At 40.2% G+C, this 25830-nt stretch overlaps 1 protein-coding gene across 1 annotated transcript in view; it reads right to left on the minus strand.

The window, feature by feature from the left end:
• Positions 1 to 2445: 2445 nt before the first annotated feature.
• The window catches only part of KLHL14 (kelch like family member 14), a 59327-nt gene continuing 35942 nt past the window's right edge, over positions 2446 to 25830 (minus strand). Inside the window, exons 3-8 of the mRNA XM_008497574.2 lie at positions 17544 to 17633; positions 13031 to 13109; positions 6724 to 6914; positions 6412 to 6570; positions 3194 to 3351; positions 2446 to 2741 (exon numbers count right to left, since the gene is read on the minus strand). Coding sequence (XP_008495796.2) covers positions 2601 to 2741; positions 3194 to 3351; positions 6412 to 6570; positions 6724 to 6914; positions 13031 to 13109; positions 17544 to 17633 — 818 coding nt within the window. The 3' untranslated portion in view covers positions 2446 to 2600. The remainder of the gene's footprint in view (positions 2742 to 3193; positions 3352 to 6411; positions 6571 to 6723; positions 6915 to 13030; positions 13110 to 17543; positions 17634 to 25830) is intronic.

Below are 25830 nucleotides of genomic sequence, written 5' to 3' on the forward strand. Positions count from 1 at the left end.
CAAAATAAAATAAGTTTACGCATCTACATGATAAAAAAAGTTCCAAAGAATTTAATGTAGATATTATTTATACATACACTTTATAAGTAGGAATATGGCAGACAGTTGAATTAGTACATAAAGTTTTATTTAAAGTTTCCCCCCTACAAGCAAGCTTCATTTACACAGTCTAGTACTGTACAAAATTTACATTCTTTTTTGTGACTTATTCAGTTAGCACTTTCCTTGGTCATGCCTTCCTGAAAGATAGAAAGATTTACATACAGTCCTCATAAATCTTTAAATTATCTTAGTAAAAAAAAGAACCACTTAAAAGGACAACAAATATCCTTTTAAAATGGTACATTTTAGTAGAGACAGGTGACAGTCAGTGTTTAATGGCAGACCTTATCCTGATCTTAAATGTCATTCAAGGTTTTCTCAAATAGTATCTTAACAGTTTCTTTTTTATATATATTTATATTTATATACTTTCAACAGGAAAGAAAAAAAAAGTCATGATTGCACCAAATATATTTTACAAGGGATCCCTTGGATCTGAACAATATAAATAAATACAAAACCAACTAAGATTGCACTATATAGTAGAAATGGATTGATATTTCAGGATATACACTCCACCTTTATGAGATCCTTAGCAATGCTCACTGGAAAACTCCCTAATGGCACATTCAAATATTAGCATCTTCAGATTATTATTTTGTTTAAACATTTTTTTCCAAGCGTGCAGCTACCTCACCAATTAGGTTATTGCATTTGTATGGTACCAGTCTTTACTGCATTACTCCAGTTTTACAACTGTGTAATTCTGCTGCAAGCAAGGGAGTTGCACTGCAATAAAACTGGACTGATGCCAGAGAGAAACAGTCCCATGGTATTTGTCCTCCATTACTTATATTGCTCTCAAGCATCAATATATAATGTAATTTCTGTATACATTTGCCCTCTTTCTATTTTGCAAAGCAAATAATGAATTCTTCCTCCCATCTACTGCCTCTGCAGCAGAAATCAGCCTCCAGTAGTTGCCTGCTCCTTGTTTAACACACTAGCATTAAGCCCTGTCATGAAAGGTACATGTGGACTTGAAAATGCAGGGTCTGAATCTGCTTTGCTTTTTATCTGGTGCAGTCAGTCACAACCAAGCAAATTAAAGGCCAGATTCTTTGCTGACCTAAACCAAAGTACATCCATTGGCTTCGATGGAGCAGTGTCAATTAATACCAGCAAAGAGGGCACTCCTGAGGGTAATGGATGCAGCACCAGTAAACCACAATGGAAGAATTATGCATCTGCTTTGCTGAGGTGTAGATGATTATGTTAACTGAAGAATCAGGCTCAGATTTCGTCATTGCTTTTGCAAAGCCAGGACCAGAAGAGACAAGCTGAAAACACAGACAGCCTGATCTGTGCAAGCATCTATGGGTTCACGAAGCAAGTCTTTAAATGCTATTGGTCCCATGTGGTAGCATTCTGAACTTGCTTTGCAATGGGTAAATAATTACACAGGCTATAAGGCAGTGGAAAGTTTAGCCTCATATAAGATGGATCAATAGTAAAAATCTTTCAGAGCACATTTTTAAGCTCAGCCACACAGGAGTATTGTACCTACTTACCAGTGTCTCTCCAAAATTGTGCATAATCATTTAAGAGTCCAAAGTAATACATTTACAGTGAAATGCAGTCCTCTTGTCTTTGGAAGCAATTAGCACGAATGCTCCTATCTAACAGGTTAGTGAAAAATAATTAAGGTTTCTGGTTTAGTGGTCATAGAAATAACTTTACAAACCCAGAATTTAAGGTGTAGGACCAAATTTCTGCTATACTAATATAGAACAGTCACCTCGTGATTTCAGTGAAATGACTCTGACTTTACACAAGTGAGATTAGAAGAATTTGATCCTAATCCCTAAGATGCTATTGCAAGTAGTGCTCTGTAAAGCATGGCTTTCATTGTAGTCTGCTTTCTGCTGCACTTACACATGGGGACTTTGAAGGCAGAGAGTATTAGATGCCAAGCTGTGCAAAAACTGAATGATATTTCTGTACCTTTTATAATCTTCTGATGCTGTGTTGCTTGCAGAGCATGTGAAGTAGCTGTAGGTTAGGATTAGAGAGGAGGAGACAATTCTGCAATGCAGTGTGAGCTTTTCACTATCTGAATTCTGAAGCATTCATGAAAACAACATCCTCATGACTTCAACACAGATCACATGCAGGTAGATACAATGCACAATACTGATCTTGTCTCTTCAGGCCGTTTTTGAACATTTAGCCTTCATTTTTTTTTTAAAGTTAAATTTGATGTGAGGAATATCTCTGCAGCAGGAAAAAGTTAAAATCAGTCTGAAATGGCAGTCTGTCAGCATGTAATGTTTGGTGTGTTTTAGCTGCTTGCTTCATAAGACACCAGCACCTATCTGAGATGGGACAACACTTATTTTTTTATTTTCTTTTAGTTTGCTCCTAAAGCATAAATATGGAACAAGGGGTCAATTATGATAGCTTTGTTTTAACAGGAATCCTGTTCTAATAAAACAGTTACGTCACCTGTCATTATTTTCCCGAATGTAATCAGTGTTCGTGTCAGTACTCCTTGACCATCATTTATTGTATGGTACACAGGCTGGCAGTATGACAGTCGAACAAGCAGGACCTGCAAGTGGCTCAGCAACATCTCCTTCTAGTTCTGTCCAAGTCCCTTTCTCAGGGCTATAGCAAATAGTAGAAGATTTGTAGGCTCCCTGTAATAGAAAAAGAAGTCACATTAAAATCCAAGTCACACATCAGCTTTAAAGTCATCCAAAAGCGACTCAGGGTTTTGAGCTCTAATTTAGGAGCCCTTCAAGAGAGTTGGTTTTCATGTGGGCTGAGCACCCACCTTCTGCAAATCAGGCTTCTTTACAAGCACCTTATAAGCAGAGCTATAAGCATACAGTCACATCAATCACTTGTGCCAAATTTAATCTGACCTTTGTATTACTCCATATCAGTGAATACAGTGTGATAATAACTCATATAAATAAGAAAGCACAAAGGAGAAAAAATACTCTATGATCTCCACAAATAATCAAAACCTGCCCCTGAAGCTACTTCATTCCTCATCTACTCTCCATCCCGGTCTGAGTAACACATACACATGGGATTCAAGAGCTGAGAAGAAATAGAAGGGTCACTGCAGAAAGCAGGTACATACCATACTCCAGCTGTATCCTCCTACAAGGTAAATACTGTCATCAAGGACTGCACAGCCTGGGCCACTGCGACCCTCCAGAATAGGAGTCTGGAGAATATTCCACTGGTCGCCTTTTGGATCATAGCATTCCACAAGCATTACGTCAAGATGGGAGAAACCTACATGAGGGCATTGAGAAGAGAGAATTTGCATTATGACATGTTCTATTATTTTCTTTACTGTTAAATTTATTAAATTACAGGTACAATTATTACAATTGTAACATCATCGTTAAACTTTCTTCTAGAAAATACTGCCATGTACATTTAAGCCATCTCCTGTAACATTGATGTCTCATTGTCTTGGTTCAAATAGATTTGCTGAAAGCTTTTACCATTAGTTGCACAGTCTTCTACAAATCACAAGTACATAGAAAAGCTGAATAAATCAAACCATAACACTCAGTAATAAACTTTCAATGATGAAAGCAGATTCAAGCAGTATTCTTATTCGTCTATCTGTGCTAATGTGAGTTTGAACATGTAGGAAAAGACTGTCCTGGCAGACTTTCTCAAAGGTCAGCAGATCTTACCTATACAAAAGTCAATGGATTAAATTTTACTCAGAAACCAATGTCTAATGAGTCAAGGTAGAGCTTAGACAACAGATGCCACTTTGTTCCAGAAGGACAAGATGCTTAGCATGATGGATGTGACATTCAGGACCAGTTTCAGTTTTCAAGCTGAGGTAAAGTGTTTCCTTGGCATGTAGGTGTGATATGACAATATCTTCTGACAAGAAATATACAAAAACCCCTGAAACACTGGCCCCATCCTTCTCTGACAGACAAAAAAAGGCTCCATTCAACTGCTGCTTTGTCATCACCAAGGGGCTGAAGGGCCTCAGCTCAAGACACTTAAGCTGTATCAACTAGTATCAATTACGTGAGCTGAAGACATAGAACCCAAGAGTCCAGGTTTCTGCTCTGATTTTTAGACCCTTTGCTATCTCAAACTACCTTCTTATCAGACCACCATGGTAAAATCATGGCTTTCCTGATACGCTAGGGTGCTTTATTTGACACTACTGTCTTCTCCACCAAGGTATGACAGAAATGAGAAGAGAAGATTTGCTGAAAAAGAGGGTATGTATGACGATATTGGTGCACCACAATGATGCTGCTCACACAAGTACTATTTATGTCAGGAATGAACAGCTCGGATGAAATATTTTTTTTTTGCTGTGAAGTTTTCAAGGAGCCATAGAAAGGCCACTGCTGTGTGCCCAGAATCTGTCAAAAGCTCCATAATAAACTGCAGTATGCACATGACTCGCTGTGATGCAGTAAACGCACTGCTGACACTCACAGCTTCACAAAGGAGGCCTTTGCCGTGGAGTCCTGCTATTCCCCCAGGGTGGAGAAATTGTCACATTTCACCCACACTTCAGTCCACCCCCTTTCCTTTCTTTCTTTTCTCGCAGTCCTTCCTTTTGTCTCACTGTACAGAAGAAATCAGATTTCCAAAAAGCCCTTTTAACAGACAGCTCCCTGCTTTCCAGAAGCTTGGATGTTAAATACCTCTTGCAATAGTGAACAGTTCATCAGGGAGATGGAGTTAGGCTTTTCTCAGTGATGACCAGTGATAGGACAAGGGGTAATGGGTGTAAATTGGAGCACAGGAGGTTCAAGTTGAATATTCGAAAAAAATTTTTTTACTGTAAGGGTGACAGAGCCCTGGAACAGGCTGCCCAGGGGGGTCGTGGAGTCTCCTTCACTGGAGACATTCAAAACCCGCCTGGACACGTTCCTGCACAATGTACTCTAGGTGGCCCTGCTCTGGCAGGGGGGGTTGGACTAGATGATCTTTCGAGGTCCCTTCTAACCCCTAGGATTCTATGATTCTATGATTCTATAAGTAACAAAGGCACCTGGGGCAGCAACTGTTGCAGAGACAAAAATGCAATGTTCATTACAAGTCCCTCCTCACCAGAAGACAGTAGATGAAACCAGGTGAAAAAAAGGAGAAGGCAGGATGAAAGCAATCCAAACCATGTGCTTTTGCTATAGGATGAGTGTGACATGCTGACTTCCACATTAGCAGGAGAAAAAGCCACCACTGTGGAGCTCCGCAACCTCTACAAAATTTGCAGGTGCACATGTACAGCAGTTTTTACCTCCCTCCCCCTGTAAAGTCCAGTCCAGGAACACCCATCACAACCAAGGGTGGGGAGAGGAGACACAGCAGCCCTACACCTGGCTTTAGGGGTTTATGAACCAGTATAATTTACCAGAGAAAATTTACATGTGACACTTTGTCCCTCTATGCTCCACAGGCACTCAGAACTTCAAAAGCAGCACGTGGCTGCAGATTCTCACCAGGACTCAGATGCTGGAGTCATCCAGGCACATGGCCTGGTGTTACTCGCAGTTAACAACATCACTTTTTCTTTTGCATTACAATTTCCTCTTTTGTTGCTGTGAGACTTTTTTTTTTTTTTTTTTTTTTTTTTTTCCAATCAATAAAGGACAAAGAAGCAAAAATGTGAATATAAACTGTCAAATACTGTCATGGGACAAAGGAATAGGAGCTGTGCTTGTTGTCTAAGTAGCTGGATTAAGCAGAATCTCTTTAACAGCAACAGTGGTGGCATGGAGGTATTAAGACAAAAATACCGGATGCCTAAACAGTAGTTATGTTAAGAGGAGACCTTTTCAAAGGATGAAAACAGAGACCTCTGAAAAGGATTATAATTAGCAAGTTGCATTTAATACTAAGAAGGATTTTAAAGAGCCTGATCCTAATATTTAATGTCTAAAGGTTTGTTGTTTTTTTTTTCTCTTCATTACATCACCAACTTGCTTTTCTATGTTGCTCTGTATACAGGTCTCTAAATGCACATTTTGGAAAATGATTTACAGAGGAAAGTATTGCTGGTACTTTCGGGTCAAAGAATAATCTGTTTGTTTCATTGAATTCTTGGTAATGACAAATTGTCCATGCCTTTGAGTAATGGAAGCTCTTATTTTTATTATCTAAAGCATTCATTACTCATATATTTAATGTACTGTTATAATTTTAAAATAATTTGCATTAAATGTTTTTAAAATTGCTGGCTCAAGTGTCCTGTTAAATTGTGTTGCCTGTTTTTTAATGTATTTAACAACGACTGTCTAACAAAAATACTCTTTATCAGAAGACGGGGACACTGAAATGCTTTTTCCCTATTAAAAATGTGACCTTTCAAATGGTTTCCTCCAATTGCATACAGTCGGTCATTCATTACAGCCAAAGTGTGGATTGCTCGCTTTGTGTTCATGTCCTGTTTTCGGGCCCAGACATCCATCACAGGGTCATAGCAGTACAGCCAGGGGACATACTCTCCATTGTGAACACCTCCTGCAAAGTAAAGACACTTCTGTTAATTGATGGAAATAAAGACACTGTGTTGCAGCGGGAGTTTAGTTCTATGATCTTGAGTTCTGGTTTTTTTTTTTTTTTTGGTGTCGTTTTGGGTTTTTTCTTACGGCAGGAATGATAAAAGACACTGGCCTGAAATATATATCTTGCCATTGTGAACAGCTCCTGCGTGGGCTGCCAAAGGTTGGGGTAAGGAGGACACATAACGCCACTCGTTTGTCTCCAGGTTGTAGCACTCCACGCTGGACAAGTACCCAGTTTCGTTTCTTCCACCGATGACATACAGGTTCTTGTCGAGGCGACAGGCGTAGAAACTGGCTCTCCTGGAGGACAGGGAAGAACAAAGCCAAACAAGCCAACAACAAACCAATTAGCCATGTCAAACATGGTTTGTTTGTTTTTTCTTCTCCAGATGACTCTCTGAACTAAGATAGCAGCTCCTCCAAATGCTGTTTCAGAGAGAAGTGTCAGGGAGCTTCACAGGCTTACATCTACCCTAGAGACCATGGCTGCTTTTCTACCCAAATGCATGCTTCACATCAAACAGATACTTCATTTTTGGTGTAAAAACAATTAAGCACACATAAACCAGCAGATAATACCCCTTTTCAAAGATGTTTGTTGCCTTTTCACACCCGTGAAAGACAAAAAGGCATTCATTAATGTTTGGGGCATTACCTTGTAAGGGATATAACAACTCAGTGAGACAAAGTGAAAAATGAGGTAGATAATGTAACAATAATAAATTATCTTGACATTCACTTTCTTTATGGTCCTTCAAGGGTCATTGTTCCCAATTTACTAAGAGAACCACATCATCAAAATTTTTCTTCAATTATAATTTTTTTCTGCAGTACTGCAAATAGAACAACTTTCCTTACAGTAGGCACAATATTATACTTCCACTCCTCAAATAAAAAGATGTCTGTCTCCATCCAACTACTTCTAAGAAAAGTTTTAGCCACCTGTCCACTTTCACATGCAACTCAGGTATTCAGGAAAATAATTGATTTTTCTGGTAAGCAGTGCTAGGCATGTATTAGTTTGTCTTACTCATCCCTACAAAATTAAGAGTGTTTGTTCCTGCAGCAAAAATAGAGCAGCAGACAACACTGAGAGACCCTGTTTAGTGTAATCCACTCTGAGAGAAAGCTCCCTGGCTTAGAAGGTTTACTAGGGTAGCAGCCTGTAATTTTAAACTGCAATGATACGAGAAAGAAGACTGCAAAAGTGCAAAGCTAGGCTAGAATGAAGACCTGTACAAAATGGTGAACGACAAGAACTGCCAGTCCCAAACCTCAAGTTTTCTCCTGGGTGAAATCAGTGGCATGTGGGGCCAGAGATAAGCAGGCAGGTCAGGCAGGGCAAGGTCTGGCTCTGAATGCTCTTGCAAAGCAGGCACATTGGACTGTGGCTGCAGCTTGCCAAACCCTTCTCCATGGCTGACACAACATGCTTTGGTTCCTGGCCAGGCACCTGGATCTGAATTTTGGATTCCTGAACTGCATGGTAAATCTTGGAGGTTTGATGGTCACCTGCACCATCAAGGGCTTGATCCTGCAGACCCCTGCAAGGCATTCAGGATGAGTGGTGGTTCACATGCACCTTGCTCTGGTGTGTCCCAGCTCCTTACCAGCCTTTCCTACAGTTATCCCATGACCTGGTGGGCTAGCAGAGACCAGTGTGCCATGTCTCTAACCTGCCACCACCAATAAGATCTCTCTCCTTCACCCAGCAGCTAGTTTTCATAAAATTTTTAACGTGCCTTGACATTTGGGAGTCACCTCTCCTCCTGTTAAATGTAGCTGAGACCAGCTGGTGGTTGTTTGTAAGCTGGAGAGGTCAGGCAGACACAAAGATACAGCCATGGAAACAGTAGGGGTGGGTGGGCATTCAGAGTGCAGATTTGACCAAACTCTGGCTGTTTCTGGCCTTACTTTTTGGATATGGTGAACACCTGACAGGGCTTCTCAGCAGCCAGGGTCACTGAGCAACTCCTGTCTGCCTCTTTGCTTTCACCTTGCCTGCACATGGGCAACCTGGATGGTGCAGGAAAGCACACCTTGTTGCATTAGGAACACCACCACAGGGATAAGGCTACTGAAAAAAAAAAAAAGATACAAATAGGAGGACAGGAACACTGCTAAGTGCCTCCAGCTCAACTGAAGAATTAAGTAAGACCATTTAATTCATCTGTCAATGGGCAGATAGAAGCTGATGGCATACATTGCTCTGCATGGTTGGGCAGCAAATTGTGCATCTATGTTTTTAGCCTGATTTTCTATGGAAACAAAGCTTATTTGATTACATTGTATGTGCACCCATGTCTGCCTGAGTGTTGTCTCCTCAACAAAAACCTGCTTGCTGATTTCACTCTGATTTCACAGAGGGTATAGTTGTTAGAGGCAATCAAGTGCCTATATGAACCCTGTGAGTATGTGACAGGACAGAGGCAAGACAGCCCACAGAGGCCCCAAAAGTAGAAAAAGCTGCAGAGTTCACATCCTATTAGATATCCCCCCATGTAGGGGGGCACTCACATTGTCCAAACCTCCTGTGTCTGGAAGCCACAGGGCACAAACCCATAGGGTGTCAGTTCAGATGCCAATGCTTGACATGCTCATGGACAAAGTCACTAATGAACTGCTCTCACCCTGGTTTTGTTTTTGGGTTTTTTTTTTCTTAGTTCAGGTTTAATAAACAGAGGGAGACAGAACTTGCAGGCATCACATATTAAGTAGGATTTCACTGACATTATTCTGTGTGTGTGTGTGTGTGTGTGTGTACTCCTGGTTTCATCCACACAGTGTCACTATAAGGAGCAAAAACGAAAAGTGCCAGCACGCTTCACTCTTCTGCTTGGATGTGAATACTCACTAGCTCCTGTCACAAACATTTTGAGCTTTTCAGTTTGGTACTTTTCAGTGATACAGTGTCTAAGGGGCATGCTGTTAAGTGCTGACTTTTTAAACTGCTCTAAAATACTATTCAGATTAAAATATAGTACAGTAATCTTTGCACAACTCTCCCCACCCAACTGGGGAGAAACGAGCCATTTTAATCAGATAACCAGAATCCTCAGGATCTGAATGTAGACAATAATCCAATTTTGTGGTTTTCTTCAGGACTTGCAATTACTTGACATCCACTGCTCACTGAAATGCTCTTCCTTCACATCCCTCCACTCAATAATCAACCCAACTAACTTCTTCTTGTAAGTACATACACATAAAAGGAAGAAATCTTTTCTGATTTCCTCAGATTGCAAATTTATACCCTCAAAAAAGAAACAGAACCACCAGTCTGAGGTTTGAAACTACCAATACAATTACTGATCATCCCAATGTCTGGATATGATTTCAAAGTCACTTTTAGTGTGTATGCTTTGCTTTTTAAAAACTGCAGTCATGTTAATAAAGGTTAACACTACAATTATTAAAGCAAAAGACTAAAATAAAACGTGAAATTGTTTTATCTCTCTTTCTACGGGTTCTTTTTTCAGCTCCCTCAGCCTCATTGAGAATGCTGATCTGCTCACTTCAGGCCCTGGTACAACACTGTGGGTTTTGCTGGTATTTAAGCAAAAACTTTTAACTCAGAATCTAAGAAAAATTGTAATGCTTTAATTGTTATTAAAACACACCCAGGTTCTACACACCCTGTCCAGCTCCGGGCTAAGTGGGCAAGAATCAGGAGTACTGAGGTGTCTATCTGAGGCCACGAGTTCATATACATCTGCTACAAAGACCACTGCTTCAGCAGGCATGTTAGTCTAAATTAATTGCTCTCCAAAAAGCATCCCATTGCTATTCATTGTCAGGAAGATGTGTACTTCAAAAGCTGATGAGCCATTTGTTGCTTTTCTAAACGATGCATGCCTGAAAATAGTACACAGTTTTCAAAAGCATGTATTTTTGAGATGTTCTTCAAATGAAAAGAAACTAAACTTGGCTTTAAAGAAAACAGACTAACAACTATGGATGCCTAACAGGATGAGACTTTTCTTTATAGCTCATATAGTAAAATCAATCAGATATGGATTTTAGCATATGAGATAAAAGTTTACTCATCAAATATTTCATACAGATTTTCAGCTTGAGAATATACTGCCTGTGAATGAGACCCACATTTACCTGGCAGTCGTTTCAAAGGAGCTATTATTATAGTCTATACAGACAATTATTCTCAGACTAAAATTACAAAGTAGGTTTTGACTTGATGGACCATAATGACTCAGAAAAACCCATTAAACAGTATGTCTTGTCAGTGGTGCCTGCATTATGCCAGCAGAGACAGGGCATGACCCTGTATTCCTAGTGGGGGAAAAATAGCCTGTTGACTTTAATGGGAATTTCATCTGACTATAGGAGCTGAGAAAGGAGACTGCATAAAAGCTCTCTCGTTTGTATGATCTTCCAAAATTTGGCTAGACCCTACCTCTAAGGTCAGCAACAACTCTGAGGAAGTCACTTGGATTCAGCAAATAAACCATTAAAACCATTTCAGGAAGTAATTTTAAAATTTTCCAGCATTAGCCCAAATGCTGAGGAACCTTTAGAGGAAAATAATAGGCAAGCCTACGAGTTCTGTTCCACAAACAAAAGAGGTGACAATTAGCATCACAGTAAAATCTCCTTGCAGAAGGAACTATGTATAAGCGGACCATCTCAAGTTATACATTCCAGTTTATTACTGGGCAGCAGCTAAGTGATCACAAAGTGCAGTGGAGTTTCTGACTTATGGCTGAAGGAGGTAGGTTCTACCAAAGCACAAGGCAAGTCATATTTGGCACCTGCAATTGTAAAATGCTTTTCTAGTGAAACGCAATTGGTTGCTGTGGAGATAGAATAACTCTTACTGCTTTCTTACTCCAGCCCTCAACTACCTACTTTTACCTTCTTTGCCAAAATAACCCGACCATTCAGCCTGCTGCACATACTCCTCAAGAGTTTTGCTGGCAGATATCCAATGGGTGTATCAAGGGCACAGATTAGGCTCCACAGAAGAGCTTAGGTCTCCATACAAACACCAGTCAGCCTCCTGGTTCCCTGAGGATGACCTGCATGGCAATGCACAATCTCCTGCACACCTCCTGTCTCCCCCACATCAACACCTGAGCTGGTGGTGACGCAGTCCAGGGAGCTGAACCAGATGAGAAGGGGTCCCTCTGTTTTATGGTCAATAACCCAGCTCTGGAGATGTCCCACAGTGCTGGCAGGAGGGAAGGAGAACAAGAGACTATGATGAATTATGATCCTACTCCTACCTCTATTTATATGGCTAATTTTATCAGTTCACCCACCTCCACCAGGGAACCTTCTCAGATCTATTCCACTTATGCTTGTTCATGCAGTGGAGAAATGCACAATTTTTTGGTTACAAGCATAACACATGGGTCTGCATATGGACTTCTGTCAATCAAACTGAATCTTGAACAAAGGCCCTTCAAAAACTCTGTAGACTGACATTTTACCTCTGGATATTTGAAAGAACACACATATTTCCATGCATCTCCATAATACACACCTTGAATCAGAAGGTTACACTGAGTTCAATGTATTAACAACTGCCAGACACCTAATACTGGGACCAGTCAAGAGAGAAAAAGCTATAATACTGACAGCAAATGGAACAAGGAAAGTGTTTTAGGAAGGTGGTGTGAGATCTCTCGTATGTCAGATGCATGACAAGATGGGTGTTGAGCTGAAGGATGGACACTGAATGCACTTTCATGAAGCAACATTCTGACATTGGCCTTTGAGATTCTTCTTAGGAAACACTCATCATTCAGTTTAGGCTTGGCAGACTTTTTATCTGCCAAGCTAGGATTTGGGATCCAGAGTTAAATTTACATAACCTTTACCATCCACTGCTTAAGTCTACTTGCACCTCCACTCTATGGTACACAGTTAAGATTAAAATGTTTGCTTCTCTAATATACACTGATTGACAACAACTTCACTCAAAGACCAACTAGGATTAGGAGTCCTCTGACAAGGTGAGTCATGTTGAGGATAGGTCTTCATGGCTGGTGTGGTGAAATAGTATGAGGTCAACATGTGGAAGTTTCAGTTCCCCACAAGATATCTTACTATACTGATCATTTACAGCAAACTCATAATGACATTTCCATCAGGGAACATGACAGAACACTATGAAGCATTCAGAAAACTCCTTCAGACCATACTCAGGCAACCAGTAATTGCACAAAGCCCATGGTTATTTGGTATGAATTAGCACTACAGGATTTGGCATACAGAGGTTTGAATCTGGAAAGTTTAAAAAATTAGGAAAAAAATGGGACACAACTGCATGCTGCCTTTATATCAGTATTTTCAGTGCCTCTGTAGACCTCCTTATTCCAAGAACTAAGACAAACTTCAACTGCTCTTAGGATGATAAAACATATATTGAACAACACGTAATAGCAGGTTTTTACCTCTCTTGCATGGGTGGAAGTTGTATCCAGCTGTTAAACCTGGGATCATATCGGCTAACAAAGTTTGTACTGTGTTTCCCTGTAAAGATAGATTATTTTGACACTCAGCTGTTTGTTTCATGTATTTAACATCATGATTGTAATATATATTACACACACTTCACAAGTTGACAGCTTTTATGAAGGGTTCCCCCTTTTACAACAATGTATGATTACACTATGTGTATAGTAATAATTCAACAAATGGGGCACTGCAAGGTTTGAATTACCAATTGTTAGCAGTAAAAGCAGATAAGAGATTATTCTTGCTCTCTGTAATAAGATCTTGAAAATGTGTATTTAAATTTACTTATAGATGCTGTGGTACTTTTCCAGCCACAATAAATCACAGCACTAAACAAAATTACAACCCAAAAGAGGTCATCCCTACGGTATTTTTATGATGAGAGTATTTGGTGTCCGGTAAAAAAAAACCCAAAGGGAGAACATGTACTTTTCTTTCTCCTCACATCATCTCTATGTGTAAATAACCAGGAGCTGCATAAGCCATCAGCATGGGGTATGCAGTGTTTGCACTAGATGGTTTATTCTACCAGCTACTTTCAGTGTTAAGTTAGAAGGAATTACACACGTGCATTGAAGGGGGAATACACTCGTAGAGTTTTATTCCAGTTGTGTTAGCTAAAATATAAAACATGAGCAACACACACCAGCTAACTAGCTTATCCCTGCTGTCAAGCCCAAGAACTGTACTCATGCCTTCATGATATTAAGATTCCACCTTATTTTATATGCAGATTGACATAAAAGCATGAAAACTGAAGCAAGAGAGTGTATGGCAATTTTCTGTAACACCTGAGACTTCAACAGATGAGGATCTTGGAAACAGAAACCTTTGTTGATATATGTGTGACTAAAAAATTGAATTAGAGGCTTCACAGGCCAGAAGAATAACCCAACTGCATATGTCACAGTTCTATAAATGGTCACTGGGTGTTCTGCAAGGAGAATATTTTTGCATTGGAAAAGCCTCTGTAGGATTGGCTGGCTGTGCTTGTTTCATTCCACACTTACTTCAGCATGTGTAAATATGCCATCAAGACTGTAGAAAAGAATAACAACACATCTAGAATTTATATTCATAATAATTTAAGATCATGTTCTACAAGGAAACAGAGAAAGAAACCATGTTGGCCACTCTGAAAGCAAACCCATTCTCTCACTATGTATGAGCCTGTTCTATGTAAGAAGGGCAAAGCAGAAGACTGATGAATAAAGCAACATCAAATTCAGTGTGGTGCCTAGTGAGGAACAAAGCCTTATATGCTGAGCACCACTCAAACAAATCTGAAGACATAGGGTGAGATCCCTGTACACACAGGGCAACTGGTCCTTTTGCCACAGAGCTCGGTGAAGCGCGGCGTTGCTTTTGGTCCCTTGCTGAATTCCTTCAGTCTACACAAACAGTTTAGAAAAAGAACCATTGAAAGCTAAATATTTAATAAAAAGTGAAACAGTAACAGCAGGGATCTGCCTGGCTGTAGGTCTCACTGTTTAGGACATATATTCATCTGTTTCTATTTAAAAAAGCAGCATTTTAAAACAATGTAAGTATTGATCGTAAGTTTGTACTTCTAGCAGGAGATTTTAATGCTGTCAGATTCACTACATCTTTCAGAGTTACTGGGGACTTCAGTGGTCACTGGTTATATAGCAGCTTTTTAATTGTTCTTGAACAAAACCATGGCTTGGGGACCTTGGCCTCCTGACATATGTCAAACACAGTCACTAACAAATGCCATGTGTGTAGAAAGTTGGATAGCACAGATTAGAAAGAGAAGGGTGTAGTGAGCCTAGAGTGGGAATACAGGATACAAAATATTGTTGCTTCACAGGAAGGGAGATGAAATTAAACCAGGACAGGCAGAATGAAGAGCTACTATTGTGACAGAAGAAACAGAAAGTTTACCTTATCACAGGAGAAAAAGAACTTAGCTTGTTGTACCTAGGAAAACAAAAGCTAAAAGGGGATGGAAGCACTGTCTGTAATAGACTAGGGGAGAAAATCTCCAGGAGGGGAAAAACTATTAAGCTAAAGGCCAACTTTGGCATGTGAACAAGGTGACTTAGACAGTCAAAGAATACATTTTACTGGGAATTAGAATAAGGCTTCTATTCATTTAAAGCAATTGGATTCTGTAACAGCTTTCCAACAGTAGTATCTGGGGCTAAAATATTCAACTGCTTTTTGAAATAGCTTAGAAAATTTAGAAAATGGGTCTACATGAGGCCTGTGATGGCAGGAGATGGACTTGCTAACCCACTTTGGCTGCCTGGTGTAACCTGTTTGACTCCAGCTTAATTTTGGACTTCAGTTTGAAAGAAAGTATCTTTTATTTTGCCTTACTCTTCAGTCAGGAAGTTAAACATGCTAGGAGGCACCTGTCAGAATGAAGAAACTGTAACAAATGACCATAAATCAGCATTAGCAATTAGCAGAATGATGGGACAAAAGGAGGCAGATGCTGCTCTCTGCACTCTAAAGGAAGGTCTCTACAGCCAAGCCAAAAGGTGTCTGAAGGTTATGAAAGTCAGTCTTAAATCCATGCCCGTGTTCTGCAACCTCCTTTCATCAGTGTTTACTCAGGCAGGGATCCTTTGTGAATGGAAAGGTATAGTCACAAGAGGATGTGAAAAAGTGAGAAAAAAGGTCTCTTGTGCTCTCTAGGAGTCAAGGAGCAGCACAGAAGGGGCATGGGTGCTCCTTGGAGCCCACCCAGATTCTCAAATATCTGTAGGTCTGCCAGATAAAGAAACTTAGGGTGTTCCTTCCACTGCCCCCACCTTAAGGGTGATTCTTTCCACTGGGAAAACACTTGATACATTCTTACTGAAAAGCCCTGAAACTGAAAGCCCTGATAAGACAGTTCCAGATAGTGTCAATCTGAAAACACTTCTGTGCTGTGACAAGAGCAGACAAGAGTTTTTACATAAACTCAAGAGGCAATGTGCAAGTGGTTCCCATGCAGCTGCACATTGAGAGCCTATCAGTTCCATGAAAGAAATAGCCCAGTAATAACACAGGATGTTCACTTTTTTTGTGACCAGTAAGATCCATTTCTCTTGGAGTAAATTCAGAAGGAGATCAGAATCAGCGATGCTCCTATCTTTTATTCCTATCCTCCCTACAGAAAAATCTGGTATTCACAGAACAAGGACAATGTTAGAGGTCTTCAGCAACACCTTCAGCTCAGGCGTTCATCTAGGTGACCTTAGACCTAACACATTATCTATCACACAAACAGTTGTACTTGACTCCTACCTTTTATGCAGGGCATGTACCCTTTCTAACATCTCTCCATCACCTTGAGACTCAGTTTCCACATCCTTATTCTGTGGGTAATCACACTTCTTCTCTTTTATCCTCAATTTAATTATAAACTGTCTGTAACAAGGTCTGCGCCTTACTATCCGTATGCACCAAGCACAACAGGGGCCCTCAGTTTTTGGATGTGTCTGATGCTCCTAATAAAAATTGTCATTGATGATATCACACTATCTTCTCTTTAATATAAAGGAGATGCAACAATAGAACTGCAGGGCTCTTCTCCTAAGATGTTTAGCCATCTTTTTAACTACACCGGAAATATGCTAATAGGGTGGACTGGATTGTTTGTCTCAGGTTTTGGGAAGTGAACAGATGTAACAATTTTCTATAATTTGGCTTAGTGCAGATGCTGAAATGGGGCATTCACAATAAAATATATGCAGTATATGCAATTTCAGCTGGATCCTCTGGTGTTTTAAAGTAAAAATGTGTACCTGCAAGCTGTTTTATGGTTTCTCAGTCATAATTATCTCTGTTACACAGACTGCTACAACTACAACTCTTTCTTCGTGTGCAAGCTTTTTAACAATGTCTTGACAATTTTCTGAATTTTGCAAGGCATGGTATTCTCCTTTTGCGTTGCTCAGAAGCCTGTTAAATTGTTTAATTTCTCATTGCAGTAAATTTATGAAGTAATCAAATCAAAGAAGGTAGCAGCAGATAATCTATATGAAAAGCTCTTGCAAAAGACTGAAAAGAGGACCAGTTTAAGAATCTCAGAATCTAGATAATTAACACATTAACAACTTCAGCTGCGAGTATCTGGTCTGACAATAGAAAAGAAGCATTCATCTACTGCAATAGCACTATTATATTATGACTGGAAGGAGACTGGAAATGAAGGTTAAAATTCTTAACAGCTGCTGCCTGGTGCATGCATGCAAGAGTCTGTTCTGCTGCCTGTGGCACTTCTCAAGGGAGGTGGGAGCTCATGAATGACGGAGATGCTAATGCTGAAGTATTGGATATTTATTGCATCAGCATCTAAAATTAGCCCTTCCTAGGTTCAACAACTAGGCTGAGGGTCCTCAAAATCCATTGGTAATGACTACAGCAGCTGACCTGACGGAAAGACAGACCCAGGAAGGCAAATGCTGCTTGTGTCTTTTAATGTTCTATACATACCATTAGGGTTCCATTGGTCTTCTCCTCCCAGCACAAACAAGAAGTTTTCCACTTCCACGACACAGTGATGAGCACTGTTATATGGCATAACTGCAAGTAAAGCAAGAATTCTTTGTCAGCTCAAGGTACCAAGTCCATCAAGTATTTCCAAAGGTACAAAATAAAAAACTAGTATTAAATCTGTAGGAAATAACAGGGGAATGCATTACTCCAAGCATCCACGTCCACTGAATTAGCAGCAGACATAGCCACTTATATAGCAGTCTTATGTTACTCAATCTTGCAAATAATTGAGGAAAAAAGATCCATTTCTGGCCCCCCAGCACCCCCAGCATGGCCAACTGCTGTATATGCATCCCTAAAAAGAACTTGTAAAAAGGGGTGAAGTTTCCTGATATTTCCCTGAAAACAGGCAGATACTAGGAATCCTAGTATGCTAGGAAACACTAAAAAAAAACCTCAGCCCAGCTTTGTTCTGGTGGTAATGTTTCCACAAGAAAAGTCAGTGTGTTCAGAAGCTTTCTATTACACAGCAATGAACAAGCTGCATTTCCATACAGTTTTAAGTTTTTAAATTAAGGTCCTGCTGATTTAATGCCTTTTCCAAATGTATACGCTTAATTTCCTGTACAATGTCATTAGCAGCACAACCACACATTTTCTATTCATCTAATCAGGAAGCCCTTTGTTAACAAAGATCAAAAATGTGGTATTAGGTTTTCAGTATCCTTTTTTTTTTTTTTTTTTTTTTTTTGGAGGTGTCAGGATTACTGCGGACCAACTAAAGTCATAAGAATAGGGTTTTTTAAAAATTTACATTTTCCACTGCAAGTACTAAGACAAAGAGACAGGGGCTTATATATACATAATATGAACATATTATTGTGGTGTGCCATAAAGCACTATTTGGATATTATATGGTAAATGTAAACTTACACAGCATTAGTTATCATACCACATAGAATAGTTTTGGCCCAGTGACACCAGCAGGAAAAATTATGTCCTTGTTCAGCTCATCATATGGGCACCTTAAATCTAGGTGAGGACAAATGGGGAGGTGATGTGCATGTACAGGCAGGGAACTTATTGCTTGACACGGATCAACAGAGCACTTAGGAAACCAGTGCAGTGGGAAATCAATATGACTCAGGGCCAGCTCTTACTTTGTGCTCTTTTGCCAATGCCAAAAAAAAAAAAAAAAAAAGAAAAAAAAAAAGAGTCAGCCTATCTCACACTTGGATTATTTTGGGTGATACATCTCTCATTTCATTTGTTTTATTATCTTTTATTTTTCTCAGAATGCAGTTGTGCAGTATAGCATATGCAAATAATAATAAGAAATACGCACAGCTTTATTATTTAGGACACATTTTCTTAAAGATCAAGTGGGCTCACTTAAGCTTCTTACTGAAGTTTTCACCAAGGCAATGACAAATAAGTAAGGTACATTTTTAGTTTCTTGTAAAGGTCGAATATAATTTTCATAGTCTGTGCTCTTACAAGTCATGTAAGTGAAGCAGTTCTTGAACTGAGCAGCCATGTACAATAGAAGTTCATTAATTAAGGTTATTTGTTACTGCTCACTTTATATAATTGGGAAATAACCCTATACTAGGCAATGCATTAAGATTTTGCTACCTATAGATTCCTACAGTGCCATGAAAGACTGAGAGGATTTTTGTTTTCTTGTTAGCCCCCACACTGTATTTTTATTATTCTTTAATCTCAGACATTTTTCCATTTAAAATTATCTCTCCCAAAACCCAGTAATTTGCTTGATTTTGTGGATTGCTGTACTACAGAATGAATTTGGGAAATTTGCTGCTTTGCTTAGATGCTTTTTAGGACCCTTTCAAGAAGAGACTTCCCAGGATCAGTCTGCAGGGGCTTCAATTCTTACCTCTTCCAATGCTCCCTTATGGTTTCAAATCAGGTCCAAGCCAATGGTTGTACTCTCAACCAGGCTCTTCCTTTGGTCAGTCTGGACAGACCTAGCATTCATCAGAAACACTGCCTGCAGGCAGCACACATGCATATTTTCCACGTTGTTTTTTCATTTTTGCAGACATTTTTTGTTTTTTTATCCTCCATATTGATAAAAACAGGGCCAGTAGAGGAAGAAATTATATTTTAAGCTTTGTTGCTGTTACTATGCATATCAACTATGTAGTAAGACTCCCACACTTATGATGATAATTAAACCTTGAAAACTAAGGACTTGATCCTGGCTCCCTGTGTATGGCAACATTCCCACTGATAGGGGATTGGGCCCAAATGACCCACACTGCCATCTGTATTTTATGGAAAAGCTAATGGTAAGTTTGCCTTAGAAAGAAGGGTAGTATTTGGACTTCAGAAGGAAAGGTGACTGCAATAAAACACTGCAGACCTCTACTATGACCTATGGTTCTTACAGAGCTTTGGGGAAAACTCTCTTCTCGGGTCTCATGAATCTGCCCACAGGGCTGGAAGGTCCTGGACAAAACAGGGGGGACAGAGCAACACTGTGGACATCCAAGAGGGGAAGGAATTTTGACACTGAATTCTTAAATCATCAGTGTTGCAGTCTTTTTCCCTGGCCATTTTCAGTGTCCCTCAGAATCATGACTTGTACACAGGAACTGAAATTATGTGAACGAACAACTTTTTTTACTGCTACAAAAAGCCCCATTGAAAGCACCAGCAAATTTGTGCTGCAAACTCTTAATTCCTGTTGAACGCACACCCATATAGGACATAACTTGTCACAGATACAGTGAAATTCACATGGCAATGAGCATGCTACATTACGTCTCTAGTAGGAAGAATCTTCTCAAACTCACCAGGGGCTTGGCAAGGTGTAACAGGAAGAATCTGGCCCATCACACACTCTGGCCAGGCTGCTGCTTCCATTAATTTTATATGAGCCCTTGTCTGCTGTTTTGCCTTAATAATCTGGAAACCCTCTCCTCTCATTTTTCGATTTCAACTCAGTGGAACACCTGCCTGCCCCACAGAAAAGGGTATTTGAAGAGAAGTTTGTACTCCACGCTCAAACACAGCCCGGTGTGAGTTTTTAGCGTGTCAGTCAGTGAGTTAGAGGGAAAGGGTAAGGAGAAGCTAATCAGGATGAAATGAGATTAAAGGCTGTCTAATTTTACAGCAACTGTGATCCATCAGCCACTGTGAAAGTGACAGTGGAAATGAATGATGGAGACAGACAGGTGGGGCTGTACATTTCACTGATTTATCCTCAAATGCACTGGGCCTTATTTTATTGAGTGAACATGACCGCATTTATCATGACTGTCATCTAAACCCACTTCCCTCCATTTAAAAAGGTCACTTTACTAGGAGGGAGTAGGATAGAGGCACTTTCAAAACAGATTTAAAATTTAATAACACATGTTTATAAAGCCCTGTGCAAGAATTTTCAACTTTATTAAAGACTGATTTAAAAGGAAGGAGCAAAGACTATTTAAAAGGACAAGAGGGAAAAAAGCCATGGTCATCTGAGAAACATGCTTGGCTACCAAGGCAAGAGGTGCCAGAAAATTACATGAGATGAACAAATATAAGTAGATCAAGTAGGGCAAGCAGAAATTATCTCCCCAAAGCCCTTGTCCCTAACACACACTTCCCAAAGCTTGAGAGGCCCATGGTTAACAAACTAGTGCTTTCCTGGACCATGAGTGCAAATGAATTCAAGCAGTCCTACAGAGGACAACAACCCCACCAGCCCCATTCCCATGAAATTTATGTATGATCAGTAGCAGACCCTTAGTAAGGTGGTAAGAAACTCCTCAGGTACTGATATGTAACATGCAAAGCATTCTAGGTCAAAACCAAAGCAGTGATTTATACTTCGGAATGATCTGGAAAGCAGTGAAGTCCAAGAGTGCAGTGGTATTTGTTTAGGAATACTTCACTACACAACCATCAGTGACATTGTGCAGGGGGTGACGGTCACGGATGTTCTTCAGATGCAACGTACAAACACTCTGCACATCAGGATAGCTGTTCCAGGCAAAACCTCCTCACATATGCCAAATCTTATTAATGAAAGGCATCAGATAATGTTCTGGCATCTACTTTCAGAAACAAGGGTCTACAACTCAGAGCTCATGAAATCAAATGCTCTCAACCGTAATGCCTATGAGATCAGCCAGATGCAATGATGCTCCAAAGGTACTTGAACTTTTCTATTGGAGTGACAGTGATGCACCTCACTCACCTAACAAAAAATAACATACTGTTTTTCTTGCTTAGTTTTGCTTAATTTCTGCCAACAATTGAACATTTAGGAAACAGCATCTGGTTGTTCTCCGTACATTAATCAAGGGGTCATCAGCTCCTCCTTCCCCTTACAACCCACACTCCCCTGTCTGTTGTCACTTCAACACTAACTAGAATGAAGAAAGGGGGAACAGGAATGGCATTTTCCAAGACAGAAGGAAGGATGAGCTCTGGCCTCAGGAGACTTGAAAGCTTTGATATAGCCCACAGCCATTTCCCTGATATGCTAAAAACTCTTTTCAGGAACTGAATTTGATTCTTCTGCTCAAAGTTAAAAAACAAAAACAAAAACCACCCTAAAAATACATAGATTTTTCACTGCCCTGAACTGTTCAGCTGCTTGAAATACAGGCGGTACCATGAGGAAAGCCAAGAAATCTCTTCCTCAGCTACTGCACAGCTTGAACATAGCCCCTTCAAGACTGAGTACACACCAAGAAGTCATGCTTATAATTTCTAATGACCTGTGCAGATGACGCAAAAGAAGAGTGTGTTTCCAGAACCAGGATGTCATTACCAGAGGACATATGGAGTCAGTAATGACCTTCCACAATATTAGCAACCTAATTTGTTGGCTACATTCAGCCACTGCTACTTCAAAACTGGGTATTTTCATGGTTCTCCAGAGGGCAGGGTAACATGAGATGTCTCTTCCTAGCACAGAAAGCACCTGCACTTGAGGAGACTATGATCTGCTCATGGCAGAGATACAATATTTGTTTCATTCCAAATCCTCTACCCAAAGTGCTGGTCAGGTCACAGCTGGTCCAGCTGTTTCTTGAATACAGAATATCAGATACTGTTCACCTTTCTTTGTTTCATACATCATTTGTAGCAAGACTATGAATTTATTACTGAATGTTACTTGTTATTTCTCACCAAGGAGGTTATACAAATACGTTTGGATTCCTTTGTGAATTATGCAGTTGTTTGTTATTTAGTAACTGTGAGGAAAGACTGACCACAGTAAGTAAGAAATTCTAAGCTCGGTGAATGTAGTAGGAGTTTTGCCATTGACTTTAAAGGCATCAGGCGTTCACCCACTGGCATTTTCTGCTACAAAAACGATCAAACAAAGTTAGAAGAGGAGAATAATCAACAGTAGATGCTAAATACCCCTGTTGGAATTCCTATAGCCAAACTGTACCCTGTCACCTCAAATCCAAGCAAATACATGGGAAGTATTTTTTCTGGTAACACACCAGTGTCAACCTTAAGTCTGAGCTCAACTCTCTGGGGGAAGCCTGGGACAGCAATCACAATAACTGAATGCTAAAATGATCAGGATGAAGCACTGTCTCTTCAAATCTTTCTTGAAAACAACTGGTATAGCTCTGGTTCAGATGCACCACAGAGAACTTCATCAGCTCAGCTTTAAACTTCACAACCTGTTCACCCCCATGGCCAGTGGAGTGGAAACTCCACCCAAACCATCACAGGTAAGATGGACACATACCAGCAGAGTTCATCTAGGACACAACCCCTACTTCTCCTCAGGCTGGAAGTAAGAAAAGGTGAAATGCCACCCCAAAACTGCCCTTATTGCAAGAAAAGCGCTAAGAAACAGTTATCTGAGCAGATGAAAGTACTTGGAATTATTCACTACATAGTGACTGGTATTTCATATTAAAGTATTTTACATTACATACATGTTTCTTAGTAATGAAAAGAAAACATTTTTTATTCAAATGCTAGGAGATAACTGTTTTGATACATTCTTTACCCAGCTGTCCCACAGACTGTTTATCAGGAGACACTTGGTGTCCACCACCACGGTTGTCACCACCTCAGTGACACTGCTGAGCTGCTCCTCAGCAGAATATGCTGTGTACCTACTCTGGCCCCAATTTATGGTCTCTAAAGTAGAGCCCAACATATTTTCCTGGCAAACAGCATCTTGTCAGTCACATCATAGCAGTTTCATGATGAGACATTCACACATGACATTTCACACAACAAAATCTCCTTATGGAGGAAATTATGAATAGTCCCTGATGGGAGAAAACCACAGCAGAGCTGCCAGAAAGCTCCAGAAATAAATACTCTTTTGTCCCACTGCAGGCTTTCACATCCTCCAAGATATCATCTCAAGGACATGCACTGACTTTCCTAACAGAGCCACAGGACAGAAGATTCCAACCAGGAGTTATGTGCTAATGACCAACTGTTTGTTACCAGTTGCATTTGTTCATGGCTCGATTTCTACCTGACCTTGAGATGCAGATGTTCTCCTGGTCTCCTCTGAAGGTAACCTTCCAATTGCAATCACCCCTTGTGTCTTCCTAGCCAGATCCTGCTCATGCTTCTCCAGGATCCATGTCTTTAAAAGACTCCATCACATGCATCAAGATTTTACTTGGTTCCTACTTTCCCCAAGCTGAATCTTGCGCTATTTTCTCTCTCGGTCTCAGTACTTGCTATGCTACTCTATGTTCTTGACAAACATATTATTTTAAAGCAACCAGAAGTCGATTTTTTTTCCCCACTAAGTCTTGAAATCATTCCAGGAGAAGAAGAAAAATGTGATTTTCCATTTGGAAAACTACATGGAAAAGGGATGTGCCCATATTTCACCACATTAAAACAGCGGTTTTGACACACATGAGTTCAATCTCAATAGATAAATTGAAACCTTCAAAATTGCACTGCTAAGGATTTTTGCACATTTCTTTTTAAATAGTTCAGAATTCACAAACAAAAGGTTTTGTTAACAAGGAAGTGCAGCACATACCTAAAGCACCAGACCTAAAGCAGGGAAGGCTGGAAATATCCGTCCAGTGCTTAGCACCAGGAAAAAAGCTTCAAAAATGCTTTCTTTCTCAGGAGATATGTGAGTAGCTGATGCTGTCTGAAGAGAAGTCTGAAACTCCAATATGCCTACCTTCCAGCATGCCCCAGCACAGAATGCAGAAGTAGCAATGTCCATATAGTATTTGACTTAGGCTGCCTAAAGAAAGCTCAGGGGTCCCTTGCCAGGGACTCCAAGAAGGCCAAGTTCCTCTTTAATGGACACACCTCTCTGACAGCATACTGTCAGAACACTGAGGACACCAACATGACCCAGTAGCCCTGGCCAGCCTGAGGTCTCCCTCAGCACCACTTGCCCATAGGAGCAGGAACCCCATTTCAGCTCAGACCTGGACAGACCCCATGTAGGTATGTTGCAGTGTGTCTCCAGCTTTGCCTTTGGGTCCTGGGTGGACTTTGGATCCATGCTAAGGTCTGTCCTCACAGAGCCAACAGCCCTGATTGTGCCCTAATGAACACTCATAGTTGGGAACATTGCTGTCTGAGCCAGGACTACAGTCCAGATTTTTTCCTCAGTTCTGCAGCACCCTACCAACACCCTGAAATAAAAAAGCCACTTGGTGATGCCTGGGCAGGGGTTAACGCTCTCATCACCACCAAAATGGTTGTTCAAGTACCAGGAGATGAGCAACTTAACGTTGACGCTTTTTCCAGGATGGACAGAATTAAATAAAATGTATAATATTCTTTTTGCCAAGGATGGGCAGACTCTAAAATGTACTAACTACTGGGCAAACAAATGGAGAAGGAAACACAGGAATCAATCCACAGAAAGTAGGTAACACCAAAGGATGGTTTCTCTAATAGAAATCAGGCAGAAATGTTACTCACCTAGACCTTCCCAAGGAAGGGAAACGGCAGACCCAGAGACAATTATCACATCGGACAAAGAAAATTGACCTGGGCAGCATAACCACAGACTTACGTAAAACTGGCACAGACCACTTACTTTTTAAATCTATACACAGAAGATGAAATGAGAATGTGTATCTAGAAAAAATCCATTAACAGATTTAGACTAAATTTATGTTAACTTTCTTCTGCTTTGTATGAAAACAGTACTGTATAATGTTTTCAGAAAAACTGCTATGCAAAATGTATTGTGATCAGAAGATAAAGATCAGAAAGAATCACGCCCAATGAGTGCTCATACCAGAAATTTTGTTCCGTCTCTTCAAAAACTCTTCATGGATTTAGAAAGCTT

This window comes from Calypte anna, chromosome 2 (genome assembly GCF_003957555.1).
Source record: "Calypte anna isolate BGI_N300 chromosome 2, bCalAnn1_v1.p, whole genome shotgun sequence".
Lineage (NCBI taxonomy): Eukaryota > Metazoa > Chordata > Aves > Apodiformes > Trochilidae > Calypte > Calypte anna.